Source organism: Tauraco erythrolophus, chromosome 2 (assembly GCF_009769465.1).
Source record: "Tauraco erythrolophus isolate bTauEry1 chromosome 2, bTauEry1.pri, whole genome shotgun sequence".
NCBI lineage: Eukaryota > Metazoa > Chordata > Aves > Musophagiformes > Musophagidae > Tauraco > Tauraco erythrolophus.
In genome coordinates this window covers 131,253,178-131,270,162 of record NC_141466.1, presented here as the reverse complement: position 1 = coordinate 131,270,162, position 16,985 = coordinate 131,253,178, and the positions used below count along the sequence as shown (strand labels likewise).

The following is a 16,985-nucleotide window of genomic DNA, read 5'->3' as shown; positions in this document are numbered from 1 at the left end:
TTTCACCTGAGTGCTGAGAGCAAGAGAAGAAAGCTCCCACATCTAGGCGTCTCATCTTATTCTCTCCAATATTTATGAGAGTAAAGAAATGCTTGAACATATGTTGCAAAGAATGACTAAGCAAAAAATTCATTCCTGACATACCATCCCCATTACACCCACTCAAGCAATTATTTATTTGCAATTAACTGGGCTTCTGCAAGGCTTTATAAAGGTTTTATTTACCATATGCATTTGTTTCAGACAAGTCACTTCTTTTGAAGTGAAGCCACATCTGGAACAAGGGATTTTTTTCCTCCTGCCATGGGCATTAAGCCTCTGGAATCCTGCAGTGCTTCTCTTCCCCTGTCACTAGCACTGCAAAGCCACTTTGTGCCACAACCAACCTCCAGGCAGCTCCAGTTCTTACAGGTAGCAATGGGTGCTTGCTGATTTGATGTGTTACTTCTTGTTCTACGGATTCATTTAGGAAGACATAGCATGTGGAGCTTCTCAGGAGCTGCACGTACAGAAACGTGCAGGCTCTCAGGGACACTGGTCCCGCCACTCGACATTCTTGGGCGCCATCTGCCGGCATTTTATTAATTATTGACACCTCTAATGACATTAAATGCCCGGGTCAAAGTTGAATGTTTTCTTCTGAAAGGCGTTTTCTCTTCTAGAAGTGGAAGTATGTTCACCCACAACTTCCAGTAAAGGTCTGGAACGCAGATCTTTCTAGTCCCTCTCCACTCCCACTCATGGCAACCAAACGTGGGAGGAAGGTCCACCCAGCACAGGACACGACTCTTCCCACGCGTGGGGAAATGCCAGGCAGCACCTTGGCCTTTCATTACCAGCCTGTGATCTGCAGCAAACCACTCTGCCTCTTACACCCTTGCCCAGAGGTCAAAATCCAGCCATGCCAATCTGCGTGCTCAGAAGTTTACCACCACCACCAGCAAATCATCACAGCAGCTGAATGGGACTTTTTGTCCAAGCTACTAAAACCTACACTATATTCTATTTATACTACTGTTGTTAACCTACTACACGTCTCATACATTTAGAAACAGTTGATCCTAATCCACAAGATGGTAATTTGACTGTGAATATGGCTCCAAGTCTGAGGTCATTCTGACCAGCGTGAAGGCTGTGATTCACCTCCTTACTAAGAGCTAAAAGTGTGTATTGTGACGAGATCTGGACTCAAAACCATGAGTTCTCATTCCAGTGCAACTCTGAAACACATGGATGTGAGGTTCTGGTCCATGCCTATTCCTAGTCGAGACATATTCTCTCCCTGCAGACAATGGCACCACACACTGTTCCAGAAAGAACTGTTGTTGGCACAGGACTCTGTCATTCAAAATCCAACAGAATAAATACCTCTAAGGGTCAGATATTCCCATTAGGCTCAAGAGAATTAGGCATTATTCATGTATGACAAACAGGATCTAAATTTACAAACGTATGAATCAAGAAGGGAATTTCCAGAAGCATTTTAGAATGAGTAGACCATTTAGCTGTCCCTCTTCAAACAAAACTCATGCCATATGTAGGTTCTGGAATGAGGAAGAAATTCAGCTCTGAAATTCTCTGCCAGTGACACAAACCTCAATTTGGAAGCATTAGCTAATGAAAAATACAAACAGGTTTCTACAACCACAGCTATGAAGACAAATTGAGTATACTCACTGCAGTATGTTTAATAGCTGGGCTTAGCAGGAGCAAGTGTACAACTATTAAACCCTGTCATACATTTTTTTGCCAAAGGATCAATCCTAAGAATAACTAAAACCACCACTGTAAGTGTCGCAACATAAAGAGGATTTAGACATTGGTAACTAATGAGGGATGTATAAATCCTTATGCATAAGAATATTTATGCCCATACTCGGTGCTGAGGGAAAATTCTGAATATAACCTCCCTAATGAAATATTCCATGAGCAGCTGCCAGTTCCTGATTGCACTTCAAATCCCAGCCTGGAATACAACTGCTGGGATTCAAATTCATGCAGCACTACATGTCTGTGAGTCTAATTAAAAGATACAGACCTGCTGCAAATGTAGGGAAAGCAGTGCTGGTTCAGCTGTACGTGACACAGCGCACCAATTCTGCATCTCTGATGTTCACAAACAGAACATTTGGTAAACCACCAGTCACCTTTCCGGTCTTCTGTCCAATCCAGTCTCAAATATCCCAAAAGACAAAACTATAATCTCCCTTGGACAGCATTTCCATAATATTCACACTGTTAAGAAATACTCCTTATAATCAGAATAATTTAACTTTTCTGGTTCATTTCAATGCTGAGATGACAGTAAACAATTCCGTTCATTCTTTGGGCTTCTTTGTCTCCTACTAAAAGCTCAGTGAAAAAGAAGTGCACCAAAAAAAAAAAAAAGACAGATTCCCCTACAGGAATTGAAAATGAAAAGCATAAAAGCTATACATCCATCAGCTGAAGGGCCACTAGATAAAAATTTTCTACCTGAAAAATAAAGCTATGCCTGTCTTCTGAACAAAAGATTGTTCCTTCAATCTTTTTTTTTACGAATTCAGTGTTGCTTTCCTGAGCATTCCCTGCTGTCTATCCAGAAACATTTGCATTTTTTGTTTTTCAGCTCAAAGATGGCCTATGCTTCCTGAAATTTCTGTATCTTCTATCCTGTCCTAGGGTCCTCTCCTGTTTTGTTTTTCTCCCATTTGAAAGTTTGGAAACAAACAACATTAAAATCTAATCTTTCCTCCTTCCTGAATTCCATATGGGTCTCCTCTTTCACCTTTCCTTCCTGCATTTTCCTTTCTGGGCAGCTTTTTCCTCCCTATATGCAATATACTCTCCCTCTCTACTTTTCCTTCTCTTGAGCCATCCATTCTTTCACTGATGAAAAGGGTAACAAAACAAAAGCAGCTGTTTATGTACCTGATGACATGAAACTTTAATTTTTATGGAATAATATCACACATTCATGGTACAAAGTCGCAGCTTTCCATCAACGTGAGATCCTGGATGCTCTGCCATAAGACATTAAACAGTGAAGTGCCTTGGATTCCTCGCACAGAATCACCATCCCTTTCACCAGCTCTCTCTCATCTCCTGTTCTTCCCAGTGATCTTCATCTTCCAGATGACTAACTTTTCTTCCCCTTCTGACACCTTTCCACTTACCACTTCCTGCCTTGATCTAATGAAATCTACTTATGGATGCTAAACTCTCCATCTCATTCAGAAGTATCCCCTCTACTGGGACTGACAGAGGAGGAATTTAGCCAATTGTTCAAGAGATGAACTTCAAATGAGAAGGCAAGTGTAAAAACTGGAATGAACAGCTGTTGTGAAGCAGCAGCAAAACCACTTCCATGAGCAGCCTTAGGGAGTGCTCCGCAGCCCAGCCCAAACAGCATTAACAAGTCTGTTGACATCATCGTTCTGCTGCTGCTATTCCTATCCATTTTAATGGGAAAATATCTGGGAAGAGGTTATGATTTCTATTAGCAAGCTGCAGAAGTGCCCTGATCACAAACAAGACTTCATTTGCAAGGTACTATATATAGAACAAAAGACACTCAGTGCTTCAAAAAATACACTGAGACAACACATGCAAATTTTCTACAAGGGAAGCAATGAGATAATAATATCGGCCAACATGAGAAGGACTAACCATACAGCTGTGATCAGATTTGTGTAGGCATCGCGGCAAGAATTCGTATCAGAACTTTCAAAAAATTACTACAAAAACAAACAGGTTGATCCAAACAATATCATTCATCACAATTAAGAAGAAAAATCTAGCTGTCGATAGAAGCTTTGACTGCAATGCAACTTTTAAAGATTAAAATCCTTCTTTTTCTTATGGACTGTCACAGACATAATGCAAAGCTTTTTTTTTGCACAAAACAGCTAACAGAAAACAGCAATAAAATGTATGTGAAGGAAAACCTGGATCCTTCATAGGATGTGATAAAAATAGATGTTAGTTTGGCCAATCAATATTAATTCATTGGAAATCACAATTACAAAGACAGAATGCAGTAAAGCCTACAGAGTATTCGTGTTCCGTTACTGATGAAATAAAAAGTAATAGCTACTAAAACAAATGATAATGAAGAAGTAATGTTTAGAACTAAGAAACATTTCTTTTTCAGCAGTGTTCAGTTTAAAGAAATTTCAGCAACAAGTCCTCACATTTAACTGCTTCGATAATGGTATCAGTACTGAAATGCATTTGTAGAAACACTGATGGAAACTGTGTGGAGTTGTTTGGGGTTTTTTTTTGTATTTTCTCTGCTCCTAAAAGAGGATGATCACAGACACCATCTTCCCCTCCTTGGTAAACCAGTTACCAAACACCTTCATACGTGAAGATCTCTGAGACACATACCATAATGTCCTGAGAGCCAAGGGGAGAAGACACCCCCAGTGCTCACAAGGGTTTCTAGAGGTCCTGTCACTCCCCTGAAGGATGCCAGAACAGCTCTGCTGTTGGCCCAACACAAACCTCAGCTTGCATCGTGCTAGATCAGATTCTTATACCAAGTTTGCCAAGAAAATGCACCTAAACGACCCCTTAAGAACGTCCTCCCAGTATTCAGGAGGATATTAACGCTGCCCAACACCAGGCACCTCGTTCAATCTGCTCACCTCTTTCTTTCAAAGGCAAAGAGGGGGAAAGAAGCTACTCCAAATGGGAAATTTAGAAAAAGGCTTAATTGAAGCAGCCTCTGGCCCCTCGCTCTACTGCCTATTCAACAAGGGCAATAGCTCCTCCGAGACACGTACCAATATCCTCCCTCCTCTTTCCTCCGACCTTTCCATGGCCCCTGGGAAATCTACCTCCTCCCACTCCTTACAGTTTCCTTCTATACCCTTCTGCTGCCGACTGAGCCTGTTGCCTAAGCAACTGCGGCTGAGGAGGGGAGCAGGGAGAGAGTTCTGGTCCAGTTGTGTGCTATTGGCAACAGCACCGAGCCCTGACCCGGGGTGTGCGACAGCGGCGGCAGCAGTCTCAGGAAATTACCAGTTCAGCTGGGCCAGGGGCCCTGAGCTGGGTGCCATCCACTTGCCAGGTGCTGGGGATTTTGCAGCCACCTTCGATTTTTGTTCGAGCATGAATAAAATAACCTAACGTTCAAACTGTCAAACAAGTCGTCGTTTATCTTACCCATAAATCCAGATTATGTTCACAAAGCAGCCACATTTTTTACACTGTAATTCTGGTTCTAATAGAACTCAGAATTACAAATTAACTGGTAATTAATCTCTAGAATAAAAATAATCCACTCTGGAAATTTCAGACTATGATGATGTGTCTCTTTCTCCCTTTGCTCTTTTAATTGTGCATTTTAGAATTCAGAAACCAGAACAAAAGCATCTATCAATGACCTTTCCAGATCTACTTCAGTATTCTCAGCTTTCTTTTCATCTTTGCTGTCTGTCTCTTGGTATTTGAGCAACATCTGGTAAAATGAGAATGCAGTCTCGGCGCTATTGCTGGACAAGAAATAATAATCTCTGCAAGATATCCAGCAGAGATTTTTTTTCTAATATTGTTTTATTGAAAAAAATCCTTTTCTTTTTTTTTTTTTTAATAGCATTCTGCTTATAAGGTTTTGTGTTCCTACAGTATATGGAACACTACGGGTTGCCTCCCCTTCCCACGATGGTTTAGGATCAAAATGATTGTAACTGACTACTTGCTGCTCTGCTGATTGCATGGGGGAGAGCTGGGCAGTTTTTCCTGTATCACTTTAAGCATAAAGCATGGAATTGTCTGCCATGACACTTCTTAACAGATACAAGGACCAGTCTTGTTAAAATAAACCAAAAACCATCAGGGATGATAGACCTAGAGGAGTGTAGCTACTATGGCATGTCACTCTCTTTTTAATTATTAGTTAGTTGTTACTTCTGAAGTAGAAACATAGGTAGGTAGAGGTTCCAGTTACACCAAGGGTTAATGGTGAGTTACTGGAAAATGCTTTGACCTTTTAAATTTCATATCCATGTGAGCTTCATTCAAGATTAATTTACTCCAGTTTATCAAATCTGCCTCCAGCAGCTGCGCACTTGCTAATTCTGTCCTCTGCACTGTATTTATAGCACTTTTTTTTAGTGTTTGGCCTACGCTTATTTTTGTTGAGTATAAAATAGAGAACAACTGGAGTTTAATCTTGACAGAACCCAACCACAAAAGCTCAGAAACTAACATCTCATTTTTGGCTCTGTTATCTTCACAGATAACCTACTTCCACTTTCAGCTATCCAGCGGAATAGTCAGAGTGGGCATCACTGGAGCAAAGCACAGTCCAGTTTATGGTTTACTAAATTCAGCGAGAAGCTTTAATTAATGAAGTCTAGAGTGCTGTGACTAGATAGCAGATTCCATCAATTCATTTGGAATAAAACTATCGAGCTTTCTCAATGTATCTGGAAGTTTCAAAACCATCTGTCAAAACAATGTTAAAAAATATAGGACATGAGTAATTGTGCTTGGGAGAGCTCAATTAATCGGTCAGGTACGTCCAGTGCTGCCACTTCAATAGCTCTGTCTGACTAATGGCTGCAGCAATGATGCAAATTGGGTGGCTGTGTATAATACAGCTTTCAAAAACAGAAGGGAGGCTCAAACTGTCACAAAACTTAGTGAAGAAAAAGGCATAAGGCCAAACATCCTTACTGTGACTCATGGATTTCAACAGGATTACAGAAGGATGGAAACAGACCACATTTACTGTATTAGGTCACTATGCCAATGTCATTAATCTTCCACCAGTGAAAGATTGCTCCCTACCATTCTGTGACTTAAAGTATGAGGATAATTGGCCCATGGGGATACAAGAAAGCTATAAGAAAAAAAGTAAAATAATGGGAAAAGGCTGAAGAAAAAAACATAAACATTTTAAAATTTAACATCTTGATTTTCCTTTAAAGGTCTTAATGAACATCACTGAATGGCTATTATCAATATAAACCCTTATCAATATGTTTATCACTTACCTGTTTATCAGTACAAGCTCTTTCATACTGATAATCCTCCACCTGTGATTTGCATGTGGCAAAAGCTGTATCACAAAATTTTACTTGCTTCGGCTGTTTGAATATTACTAAAATACTACTTGGCTCTTACAGACACTTCAGATAACTGTATATTGTCACCTTGCTAAATAGAATTCTTAAGACAATTCGTATTTTTTTCAAGACGAAGTGACTGAAAATTCTTGAGGCTGCTGAACGAAACACACAGGTCTAAATCACTTTAAATCCCAACAGATGATTAGCAACTGATTCTTGGTTTGGGAGACACCAAGTTCTTCTGAAGGAAAATCAGGCAGGTAAGGCAAAACCAGTAGCTCTCCTCCTAGTTGTGTTTGCTCTAGAAAGTGTGCATTTGACAATGCACTTGTATTGTTTTTCTTACGTAGCACGATTTCTAAAACTTCCAGAGGATGCTTAATACACAACAGCTAGCGAGTAAATAGGCCAGCTAAAGAAGTACCCACCTCAGGCCTGCCATTTGATCGTGCATCCCTGCCAGAAACACCTCTGCGCAGTAAAAACAGCTATAAAGGAAAAGAATAAAACTTTGTTCGATTTAACAAGCACTTCCATTTTTCTGCTGCTGCAAACATTAAACGAGAACCACGAAATCACTCTAGGCAGTATCACAGTTGTATCTGCACTGTTTTCTTGTATGAGGTCAGCTTTTGTGCAGTAAGAATGTCAGGGATCTTTTCTTTCATTGTTTTCATCCTCTTGGTCAAAATCTGAAGTATGTTACGCTGTAAATCGAGTTACGATACATGTGGTGTATCTGAGGTCAAACACTTACCCCATCTTATCTTATAATCAGTGTGACAACTAATCAGACAGTGATCTTTTGTCACTCATCACGTATCACCATTAAAATTAATATACATCCACTAGCATAAAACAAAATGAGAAAATTGAACCTGAAGTTTCAGCAGGCATAGCAATGTATAATAATAAATCAATTTTCGTCTAGCACGGACTGCCCATTTTTCCCATGAAGGTGTATTACTCCTTCTGAGGGTTTACACCTGCTTTCTTTTCCTGGCATACAAAACATATTTGGCCATTCTTTTTGATCCCTTCCTTATGCCTGGCATTTAATTATATTTCAAGTTTGAACTTGACAATGCAAGTTGATCACAAGTAAAATTCTAGAATTTCCTTACTAAATTAAATCCTATGAGTGGGAAAAGAAATAGCTATTGACCTCTGCATTCTTCACGTGTGACGACAGCAGACTCTGGGAAAGCTCTCCTACGGAATTCAACTGCTCTGCATTTCAGAATCAAAAAGTGCAGAAGACTCTTGTCACTCAGGCGGTGTGAAGCTGCGCTAAGGAAAAGATGAGGTGTCATAAAGAATGTTCCAGCTCAGTTACAGAAACAACAGTATGGACAGATAAAACCACCTCAAGCTGGAAAATAAACATTTCATGCTCCCTGCATTTCTTATAAAACCAAGCAGTCTCCAAAGCATACCAGCCTGCATTTGCAAACAGTGTGCAATACGTTTTTGTACAATTGAAGCACTTGCTCAGGGCTCTATTCTGCAGATGTGCTGTGTTCAGAAATCCCACAGGAGCCGCCAGCGTTGACTTTTTCACCTGATGCTCTTGGAGCATATACGTTCATAGTGGCAGGATTACATTAATTTCAATAACATGAACAGCAAAAAGCACTAAAGGGAAAACCACATTCTTAATTTGCAGTTCATCCTCAGTAATTCTGGGAAAATGTACCTGAACTTTAGTCAAAAATTCAGCTGCAATGATATGTAAAGTAGACATCATCTAAGTCTTTTATTCCTGAATGTTCTTTAAACTGAGGCTTTAATAAATATTTTAAATCTCTGCTCTCACATTCTTTTGACAGCATCACCTCTTTCTCAAGAACTCACCTTTTTCTACAGCACTGAACACACTTCAAATGTCACTAAACTGTCCGGTCTTTGACAGATTTCAATCACTCCTGAGGTAGAAGTTCTAATTCTCATTACAAAGACTGTATCCCTAAAAAAGTTGCAAAAATCACAAGTTCTTCAGAGCAATAACAATTCACAAGTATTTGGAAAGGCAATATGAAGTGGCAGGCATTACTAGAAAAAAATATTTAACACTAATTTATTTCAGAAAATATCTCTCCATTTATATATTTAACTTCAGGGTTATATTTACAGGACATGTTATTCTACATGTTGAAAACTGAACTTGCATGCCTGTCCCTGTTCCTTATCCACACAATACTTACAGTGTCCGTAGACTGGTAATTCTTCTCTTTTAAAGAAAGTTCTCTTGTGAATCCTAACTCTGCAGATTTATCCGTGTAATAAATATGGCCCGGCAGCTTTTAAAAAGTGCCAAAACATATTAAAACTGAAACAAACCAGCAGTAGTTATGTCTAGCTTCATTACAGGGATGGCTGTTATTTGGGAACATGTAGCACAGTGATAACAGCAATGACATTCAGTATCCTTCCTGTTTATACTGGTTGTGGGCTGAGAGCTAAAAAGAGGCTCTGCCAACCCACACCCAGTGAATCTGCTGGCGTAGGATTGCACTTGGACATTTTCCTTTTCCCAAGACTGAATTCCCATCTCTTAATAATCAGCCTAAACTAACTTCCCCTACTGGCTCTTACCATCTAATATGGTCCTCAAACCACACAACTCCCACAGCAACCCAAAGAGCAGGTGGCTGCAGGTAAATGAAGCCTAAACTTGTTCTAAGTAGACATTTGTTGTCCCGTGGCAGGATTTGTTAGATTATCTTGATACTATGACTCTAGTGATGAAAGCCTTCTGGCCTAACAGGAAAAAAAACCAAAAAGACCAAGGCATCAGGGTATGTCTACACTGCACCATGCCCTTTGTCCAGCTCCCCCAGAAGGATGATCCCCTTGGACCAGTTTCCCTTACCTACGCTGATTCTAAACCCTGTGCAGTATCTCCCTCCAGCACTACACTGAAGGGCAGACACGATGTACTGAGAACAGGATGGAAAATATCTGCACACCATTACCATACCATCCCAGAGCACAACACGCCAACTGTCTTCTACACTGAGAACACACTTCCAGTTAAACAAAATACAAACACGCACACATTCTCACACAGACATATCAAAAGGGACAAAGCGCTGATATTTGATGGTAAAATAATTCTCAGCCCTGTTTCTGCATGGTTAGTGCTGCCTGCGGGTCATTCAAAGAGTTAAAAGGATTCTTCCATTCACTGCTGTAAGAGCTCCCTCTGCTGTTACACAGAAAACCTACCAGGAAACGTTCCATTATCCTTGCAACTTTAGCACCTTCATGTGGCAAATTTCCAAACACTCCATCCTCTGAGGTGAGAATCGACACGATTTGCTGAGACAACTTTTCATGCTTATTTTCCACACCAGTAACTGCTATCTTATTCCAGTCTTCCAAAATGCAGGCAGGATCATTTAGAATAATCTGTTCCGATGCATCTAAGAAAAAACCAACTGCATTTACAGATCCTGCATTTGCCCTGATAAGTTTTGTACTATTCACATTAAGCATACTGCACAAATCATTCACTGTTTTTATAGATAGATTTTAAATCCCAAGACTGAGTTAAAAAAAAAAAAAAAAGCTGATCAAATGATCAAATTAAAGACCCATAAGAAAACCAGCTTCCTGTGACCAGCTGAGACAAAAGACAGGATTGTAGCCCCCCCAGATGAAAACAGCAGTTTCCCAATCCACTGCTGATTGAGACAGCAAATTAATGCAGTGCTAGGACAGTTTTCCAAGAGAGAGAAGCAATCATCTGAACAATCAAATACCAAGATTATTATGTATTTGCATATAGTTACCTTTCCTCACCGTTAAAACCCACAATGATCTTGACTGATTTCCCTGAGCACTGTGGAAAAGCTAGTGGTGACATTAAAATCTAACCTTCTTTTACTCGAAAAAAAATAATATGAAGAACATTTTTTCCTGTAATTATTTTGAACTGTCATAAAAAGAGAAAATCAACAAACCCGAGAAGAGATGATAACCTGAAAATCCTCCCTTAAAATGATCTGAAATATGGCCAGGAAATAAAATGGGAATGAAAAAGTGTAATTTAACAGAGCAACAACAGTCTAAGCAAAAACACATCTAGCAGAAAAAGAGGACACTGCCAGAAGGCAGCTAAGTAGAAAGGAACCTAAGAACGAACACCGGGCACTCTTCTTTCCTTTCATCTTTTGATTAACGAACTCACAATCCACTACAAAGGGACAACCTTGGTTTTGAAACTGCAGGGTCTGAGAAACCCCACAGTTTCCAACTGGGGTCCTTCCCAAAACGCTGTGCAGGTGTACAAAAAGTAATTCCTTCGCTCATCAGAGCATGTGTGTATTGACATTACGATAAAATACACAGACACTTTTTAAGTGAGCTCTCCATGCTTTGGTAAACACAACAACAAAAGTTTGGATATTTGCATTCACTTTGAATGCTTTCTACACAAATGTGGTCCAAAACATTACCGTTAAACCTGAAAAAAATATATTGTCAAAGAACCATGACAGACAATAAAAAAGCTTTATTATTTACCTAAAGAAAAACATTCCAGCTCCTGAATATAACCCATGGCTCCAGAAATTCGGCCCTGTTTACACAGGCAGAGAGCCACTTTTTTAGCCTGTGCCAGACTGACCACACGCCACCTGAGCCAAAGCCAGGCGTTGTGGCTCGTTGCTTGGTTCCACTTTCCCACAGTCACAAATAGTATCTCCTACTGCCTCAGAAAAGGTTAACTTGAAGAAGACACGGTGATAAAACAAACCAGTGTTACTAATGTTCTGTAACTTTGGAACATTTCAAACAAGCTACAACAAGTGGATTGTGGAGATGGGCATATTTCTGCATGCGTAAGTATTAAACTATACCCTTTCAGGTCTTCTGCCCCTCTTGCAGCCTTAATTCTCTACATTTGAGAAAATGGCCTCTTCTCTCTTTTCTTTCATCTCCCAGCTGCAGCAGAGAGGCCTCTCAGAGCACTGTAAGCAACAGGAAGCGATGGGACATTTCTTTCAGGGACTACCCCAATTCCAGTCCCTGGCAGCCTTCCAGTGTTCCCGGACACGGGAGATTCCAGGCTGGTTTCGGGAATAAGGAAACGCTTGTGCTGTTCCCGAGCTATGCTGGAGCAGAGTGGCCATCACCACAGCACAGCCTGTGGAACAGCGGTATTTGTAATTTTTGTTGCCAGTCTCACAACAGAGGAGCATGTAAAAAAACGAGTGAGTTTTAGAAGCCTAGTCAGATTTCCAGAAATTATTACAAAAACATAAAATGGCAACACCCTGAGCCATTCAGCGTGCCATCTGACTTCACGTTTTCTCCAAAGTACAAAGAAGATTCAAAGAAAGGGTGGAGAAAATTCTGTCACGTTAACAAAACCAAGCTATTTTGTAGTATGACTCTCAGAAGTAGCTCAGCTGGCTTTAACACTTTCCTAAGAAATTCTACAGAAGGACACATGAACGGGAGATAGGTAAAATTTTGTCACATTTACAGTGGCACAACAGTGTGGCAACTGTTATAAAATATAGTGCAGCAAAACAGTGTGGAAATTACAGGGATTTACACTGTCAAGTGTGATGTAACCTGTCTGCTATGGGTGTTGCTACCAGTTTTGCCTACAATCTGAGTGGTTTAGGATTTATTTAGTTAGTTTTAGGATTTGCATAACAGTTTTAAAATCAGCACAGAACTTTACGGTTTTGGAATAGGAGGTAAAGCTCCTATTTACCTATACAAACGAGGCATCATTGTGTTTCAGTAACAGCATTTTGCAACAGCAAACAATTGAAAGCAATTTGCAGCTCCCTGGCTACTGTAAGCACCTATAATACTTTCAACTGGAAACTACAGCTGCTTTTCACTCTTTCACCCTGGAGGAACTGAGCTGTTGTCTACTAACATTGCATTTAGTAATATTTTATGATTCCTGAGGTGGTCATAAAGCATGGCTTGCAAAACACCGTCTCAGTGTGATGAAGTAACTAGCTAGGTCTTATTACTATAGGAACAATGATGATTTCAGCACATCAAAATAACAGGCTGGGACAGGGTTTTTTTTGCGTTAGTAGGGTAGGTTATGACTGAAAGAAAGAAGTGGTGTTTTGATCCTGACACAAAGTGGTTCGGAATCCAAATTTAAACTAAAATACGGGCTACTGTTAAAGAATGCTGTTGCTCTTCTCAGGAGTAAAGTGAGAATATAGCAAATGCAACATCTGCTGCTAAGACTACTAATTTTGTAAGTCAGATCCTGAATATTACCTTATCCCAGTTTTTCTCTCAATTATGGCCTTTAAAACTTGAACAAAAGCCAATAAAATATGCAGAGAAAAACCAAAAGAAACAACACTGATCTTATAAAGTTCAGTAATGCCCCTTACGGCTGCTTCTAAAGGAAGGACAAAATACTCCACTGCTTCCATCTCTGTCATCGTCGCTATTACTGAATTTTGTATTTCCCAATGCAAACAAGAACAGTGAAAGACAAAGCTATAAAGACTATTTTGCATTTATCTGCAATATTTAAAACCACTAACAGCTTTTATACACCTTAGCTATCAGAAACTCATTTTAATGAAGCTAACTAGAATACTGCTTCATGACTCAAAAGACTAATCTTGAGTAATTAACACACGTAACAGCAAGGGTGGGGACTTTCAAACCAGCAGGTCGACCTTTGCTGTTGTCAACTGCACATAATTTATCAGTGGAACTAAAACAGTGTCAGCGCTGCACTGGGAACAGGTTTATACAGGACCTTAAGATGGCTGCCTAGCACAACGCCTCATTCCCACATGAAGGGGCCTCTCAGCGCTCCCCTACCCCTGACTCACCCACGGCTTTTCTAACTCTAAAACCCGGCCGAGCCCGGCGCTGCTCCCGGCGGGATGCTTTCCAGCCGCCTCCAGGCCCCGACAGCGGGCGGGGCACCGGTGCGTGGGACCCCACGCTGCAGCGCACGCCTCTGGAGACACAGCCGCCGGGAAAACCCGCAGACGCCAAATAGACAACCGCGGAGCGCAACCGGGGCGGACGCACCGCTCCCCGCGCGGACACGGCGCCCTCAGAGGAGCGCCCTGAGGGAAGCTCTCCCTCACGGCCGCGCGCACCCCCTCACAGCCGCCGCCCGCCGCGCTGCACTGTGGGAGCGGCGGTTCCCCGCCCCCCCGCTCGCGCCCTTCCGGCCACGCCTCCCGCGGCACCACCCGGGCGGGACTACAGTTCCCAGCAGCCCCCAGCGCGGCCGGCGGCGGTGGGGCCCGCCGGGAGCCGTAGTCCCGCCGCGCCGCCCGCGCGGGTGGAAACCCCGTGCGGGCCGGCGCCGCGCTCTTTCCGGGAGCCGCCATTCCGCCAGCAGGTCGCGGCTGAGCCCTCGCTCCGCGGCCGCACGCGTGGCCGCTTTCCGCCCCTCACCGCCGGTGCCGGCCGCGCCATGCAGATCTTCGTGAAGACCCTCACGGGGAAAACCATCACCCTCGAGGTAAGCCGCCGCGGCCCCCGCGCCGCGCTGCCCCGGCGGGCGAGGGGAGGCGGGAGCGGGGCCGGGGGAGGGTTTGTCGGGGCTGCGCCGGCCGACAGGGCCGCGCCCGCCCGCCTCGGGCGTTCCGTGCTGCCCCGTGCCCTCTGATGCACCGGCACGTCAGGGTGCGCGGAGAAACGCGGGCCCGGCCGCGTCTGGGCGCCCCGCTCGCCGAGCCCACCCGGGGCTGGCTGCCCCAGGGGGGCCCGAAGGGCCGTTGCACCGTGGGTGCTGTGTGTGAAGCGCCTCTTGGGCTTTTCTGGGTAAATTAAAAGGCAAAGCGTGTTTTCACTCCGGTTTGTTTCATAATAGGTTGAGCCTTCTGATACTATCGAAAATGTGAAAGCTAAGATCCAGGATAAGGAAGGTGAGCTCAAACTGCACTCCTTTTTCTCTTCTCTGGATTGATGTGTATCTTATGCAGATCTGATGGGTCTGCAGCAACCCGTTTTTTTTTTTTTATAAAGTGTCGTAGTTCACATTCCTTATTTAATCGCGATTTATGTCACCATTAGGCATTCCTCCTGATCAGCAGCGACTGATTTTTGCTGGAAAGCAGCTAGAAGATGGACGCACGTTGTCTGACTACAATATTCAAAAAGTGAGTCGGAAAGGCTGAACAGTGCTGTAGTACCAACTAGCTGGCACTATCGGAGCAGACTGACCAATGCTTCACATGGCTTCAACCAAATCAGTTGATTTAGGCGTGGGGAGCACTTCTGACTAGAGAAGTACTGGTGCTAGGACTAGGACTGGCAGTTGCTGCAGCCTGGTCTATAGTTTCAGGTCAGAAGAAAACATTTCTAACAGCTTCCACTTCCAGTGCTTCCCTTCTGTCAGCTCTGGCAGTTGGCACTCAGTGGTGAGCTGCTTTAGGGGGCTAACGTTAAAAATTCTGCTCACTCCTGCCAGGTGAACCTGACAGTGAAGCCAGGAGAAAGGAGAAGCAATAAAAAGTTGTTGGTTTCACTTAGTTGCATCATGAAACTGTTCTGCGATTGCAGTTAGAACCGAGGAATATAGTCACAGCAGATTTTACAGGAATTGAACCTTCTGGGGTTTGGGATGCAGCAGCAGCCTGCTCTTCTCTGGAGCCTCTTCATTTGCAGACTTAATAGCGAGTGATCCTTTCAGAGCTTTCCTAACTGCCTGGTGCTTGAGATCTACTTTCTGTAGATACAAGAAAAAGTGTGCTTAAACGCTGCTCTCGTCTTTAGATAGCATTTTGAGTCTATTTCATGTGCTTTACAAATAGGAATCAACTCTTCACCTTGTGCTGAGACTTCGTGGTGGTGCCAAGAAAAGAAAGAAGAAGTCTTACACTACTCCCAAGAAGAACAAGCATAAGAGAAAGAAGGTTAAGCTTGCAGTGCTTAAGTACTACAAGGTACGTAGAACTAACCCTAGGAGGAACTTGATGAAAACTTAGCTCTCACCAGAAAGGACATGAAGCCTCTAACTACTCTGCATGTAGCATGGCATATTTAAAGTCCTTCTATTTGCAAATATCCCACTTGTTAAATAGAAGATAAACTGACTGTTGCAGTTGGGCACTTCTGAACTTTGCTTCAAGGAATCTGACGTAGTAACTATCACAGAAACAGCTTTGCCAAAGAAAAACACTCAAAATTATCATTGGTGCTAAAAGGTGGCGAGTATATGAGATGTTGTCTGTTTGCCTTTTCCAGGTGGACGAGAACGGCAAGATCAGTCGTCTGCGCCGGGAGTGCCCCTCGGAGGAGTGTGGAGCTGGAGTCTTCATGGCCAGTCACTTCGACAGACACTACTGTGGCAAGTGCTGTCTGACATACTGCTTCAATAAACCAGAAGACAAGTAAATGTATCAGACAATAAAAATCTGAAGCTGTGTACGGTTTAAGGATTTATTTCTGCTTCCTGTGGCACTGTATTTCCTCTCTGCTGATAAGCGAGAAAAATCTAGGAAACTGTGGATGCTGACTGCCAACTAGGATGAAATACTTTGACTCTAGAAGTGAACAGCAACTTCTTTTAAAGAGCGGGTTTGATTGAGGGAGACTTAACTAAAGGAGATGATGTGTAGTAATGGCAGAGGAAAGAAAAAAACAACCAACACACAGGCTAAATTTAGAAGTGGTCTCCTTAAACATGAGAGGAGTTGACAGTACAGTAGTTGTAATCCAGAAAAATAGATCAGGAAAGCTGAAGTCCTGTCTACAAGAGCGTCAATGCTAGAGAAAAGGGGAGTAGAGTCCTGCTAACAAAATGTAGACATACTGAAAAATTGTATAGCAGCACTGAGGGGGAGAATGAAGAGGTGTCAGCTATTTTGGAGCGAACAGATAGTCATCAGAAATATTTATACCATGATGGTTTTACACACTTGAAGTGCTTGCAGTTAATTGTTGTAGTTTATCCTGTGTTCCCAT

General features: G+C 42.4%; 1 protein-coding gene across 1 annotated transcript; it reads left to right on the top strand.

The window, feature by feature from the left end:
• The first annotated feature begins 14,422 nt into the window (after positions 1 to 14,422).
• On the top strand, positions 14,423 to 16,463 carry RPS27A (ribosomal protein S27a). The gene is made up of 5 exons (XM_086631149.1): positions 14,423 to 14,538; positions 14,890 to 14,944; positions 15,093 to 15,178; positions 15,833 to 15,964; positions 16,266 to 16,463. The coding sequence occupies exons 1-5, from the start codon at positions 14,491 to 14,493 to the stop codon at positions 16,413 to 16,415; spliced, it is 471 nt and encodes a 156-aa protein (XP_086487275.1). The 5' UTR covers positions 14,423 to 14,490; the 3' UTR covers positions 16,416 to 16,463.
• The last annotated feature ends 522 nt before the right edge of the window (positions 16,464 to 16,985 follow it).

Excerpts from the sequence above, each read along its gene's own strand:
- RPS27A (XM_086631149.1), top strand. The coding sequence starts at position 14,491 with ATGCAGATCTTCGTGAAGACCCTCACGGGGAAAACCATCACCCTCGAG. Across the intron at positions 14,539-14,889 it reads GGAAAACCATCACCCTCGAG|GTTGAGCCTTCTGATACTAT; the intron begins GTAAGCCGCCGC and ends GTTTCATAATAG. Across the intron at positions 14,945-15,092 it reads TAAGATCCAGGATAAGGAAG|GCATTCCTCCTGATCAGCAG; the intron begins GTGAGCTCAAAC and ends TGTCACCATTAG.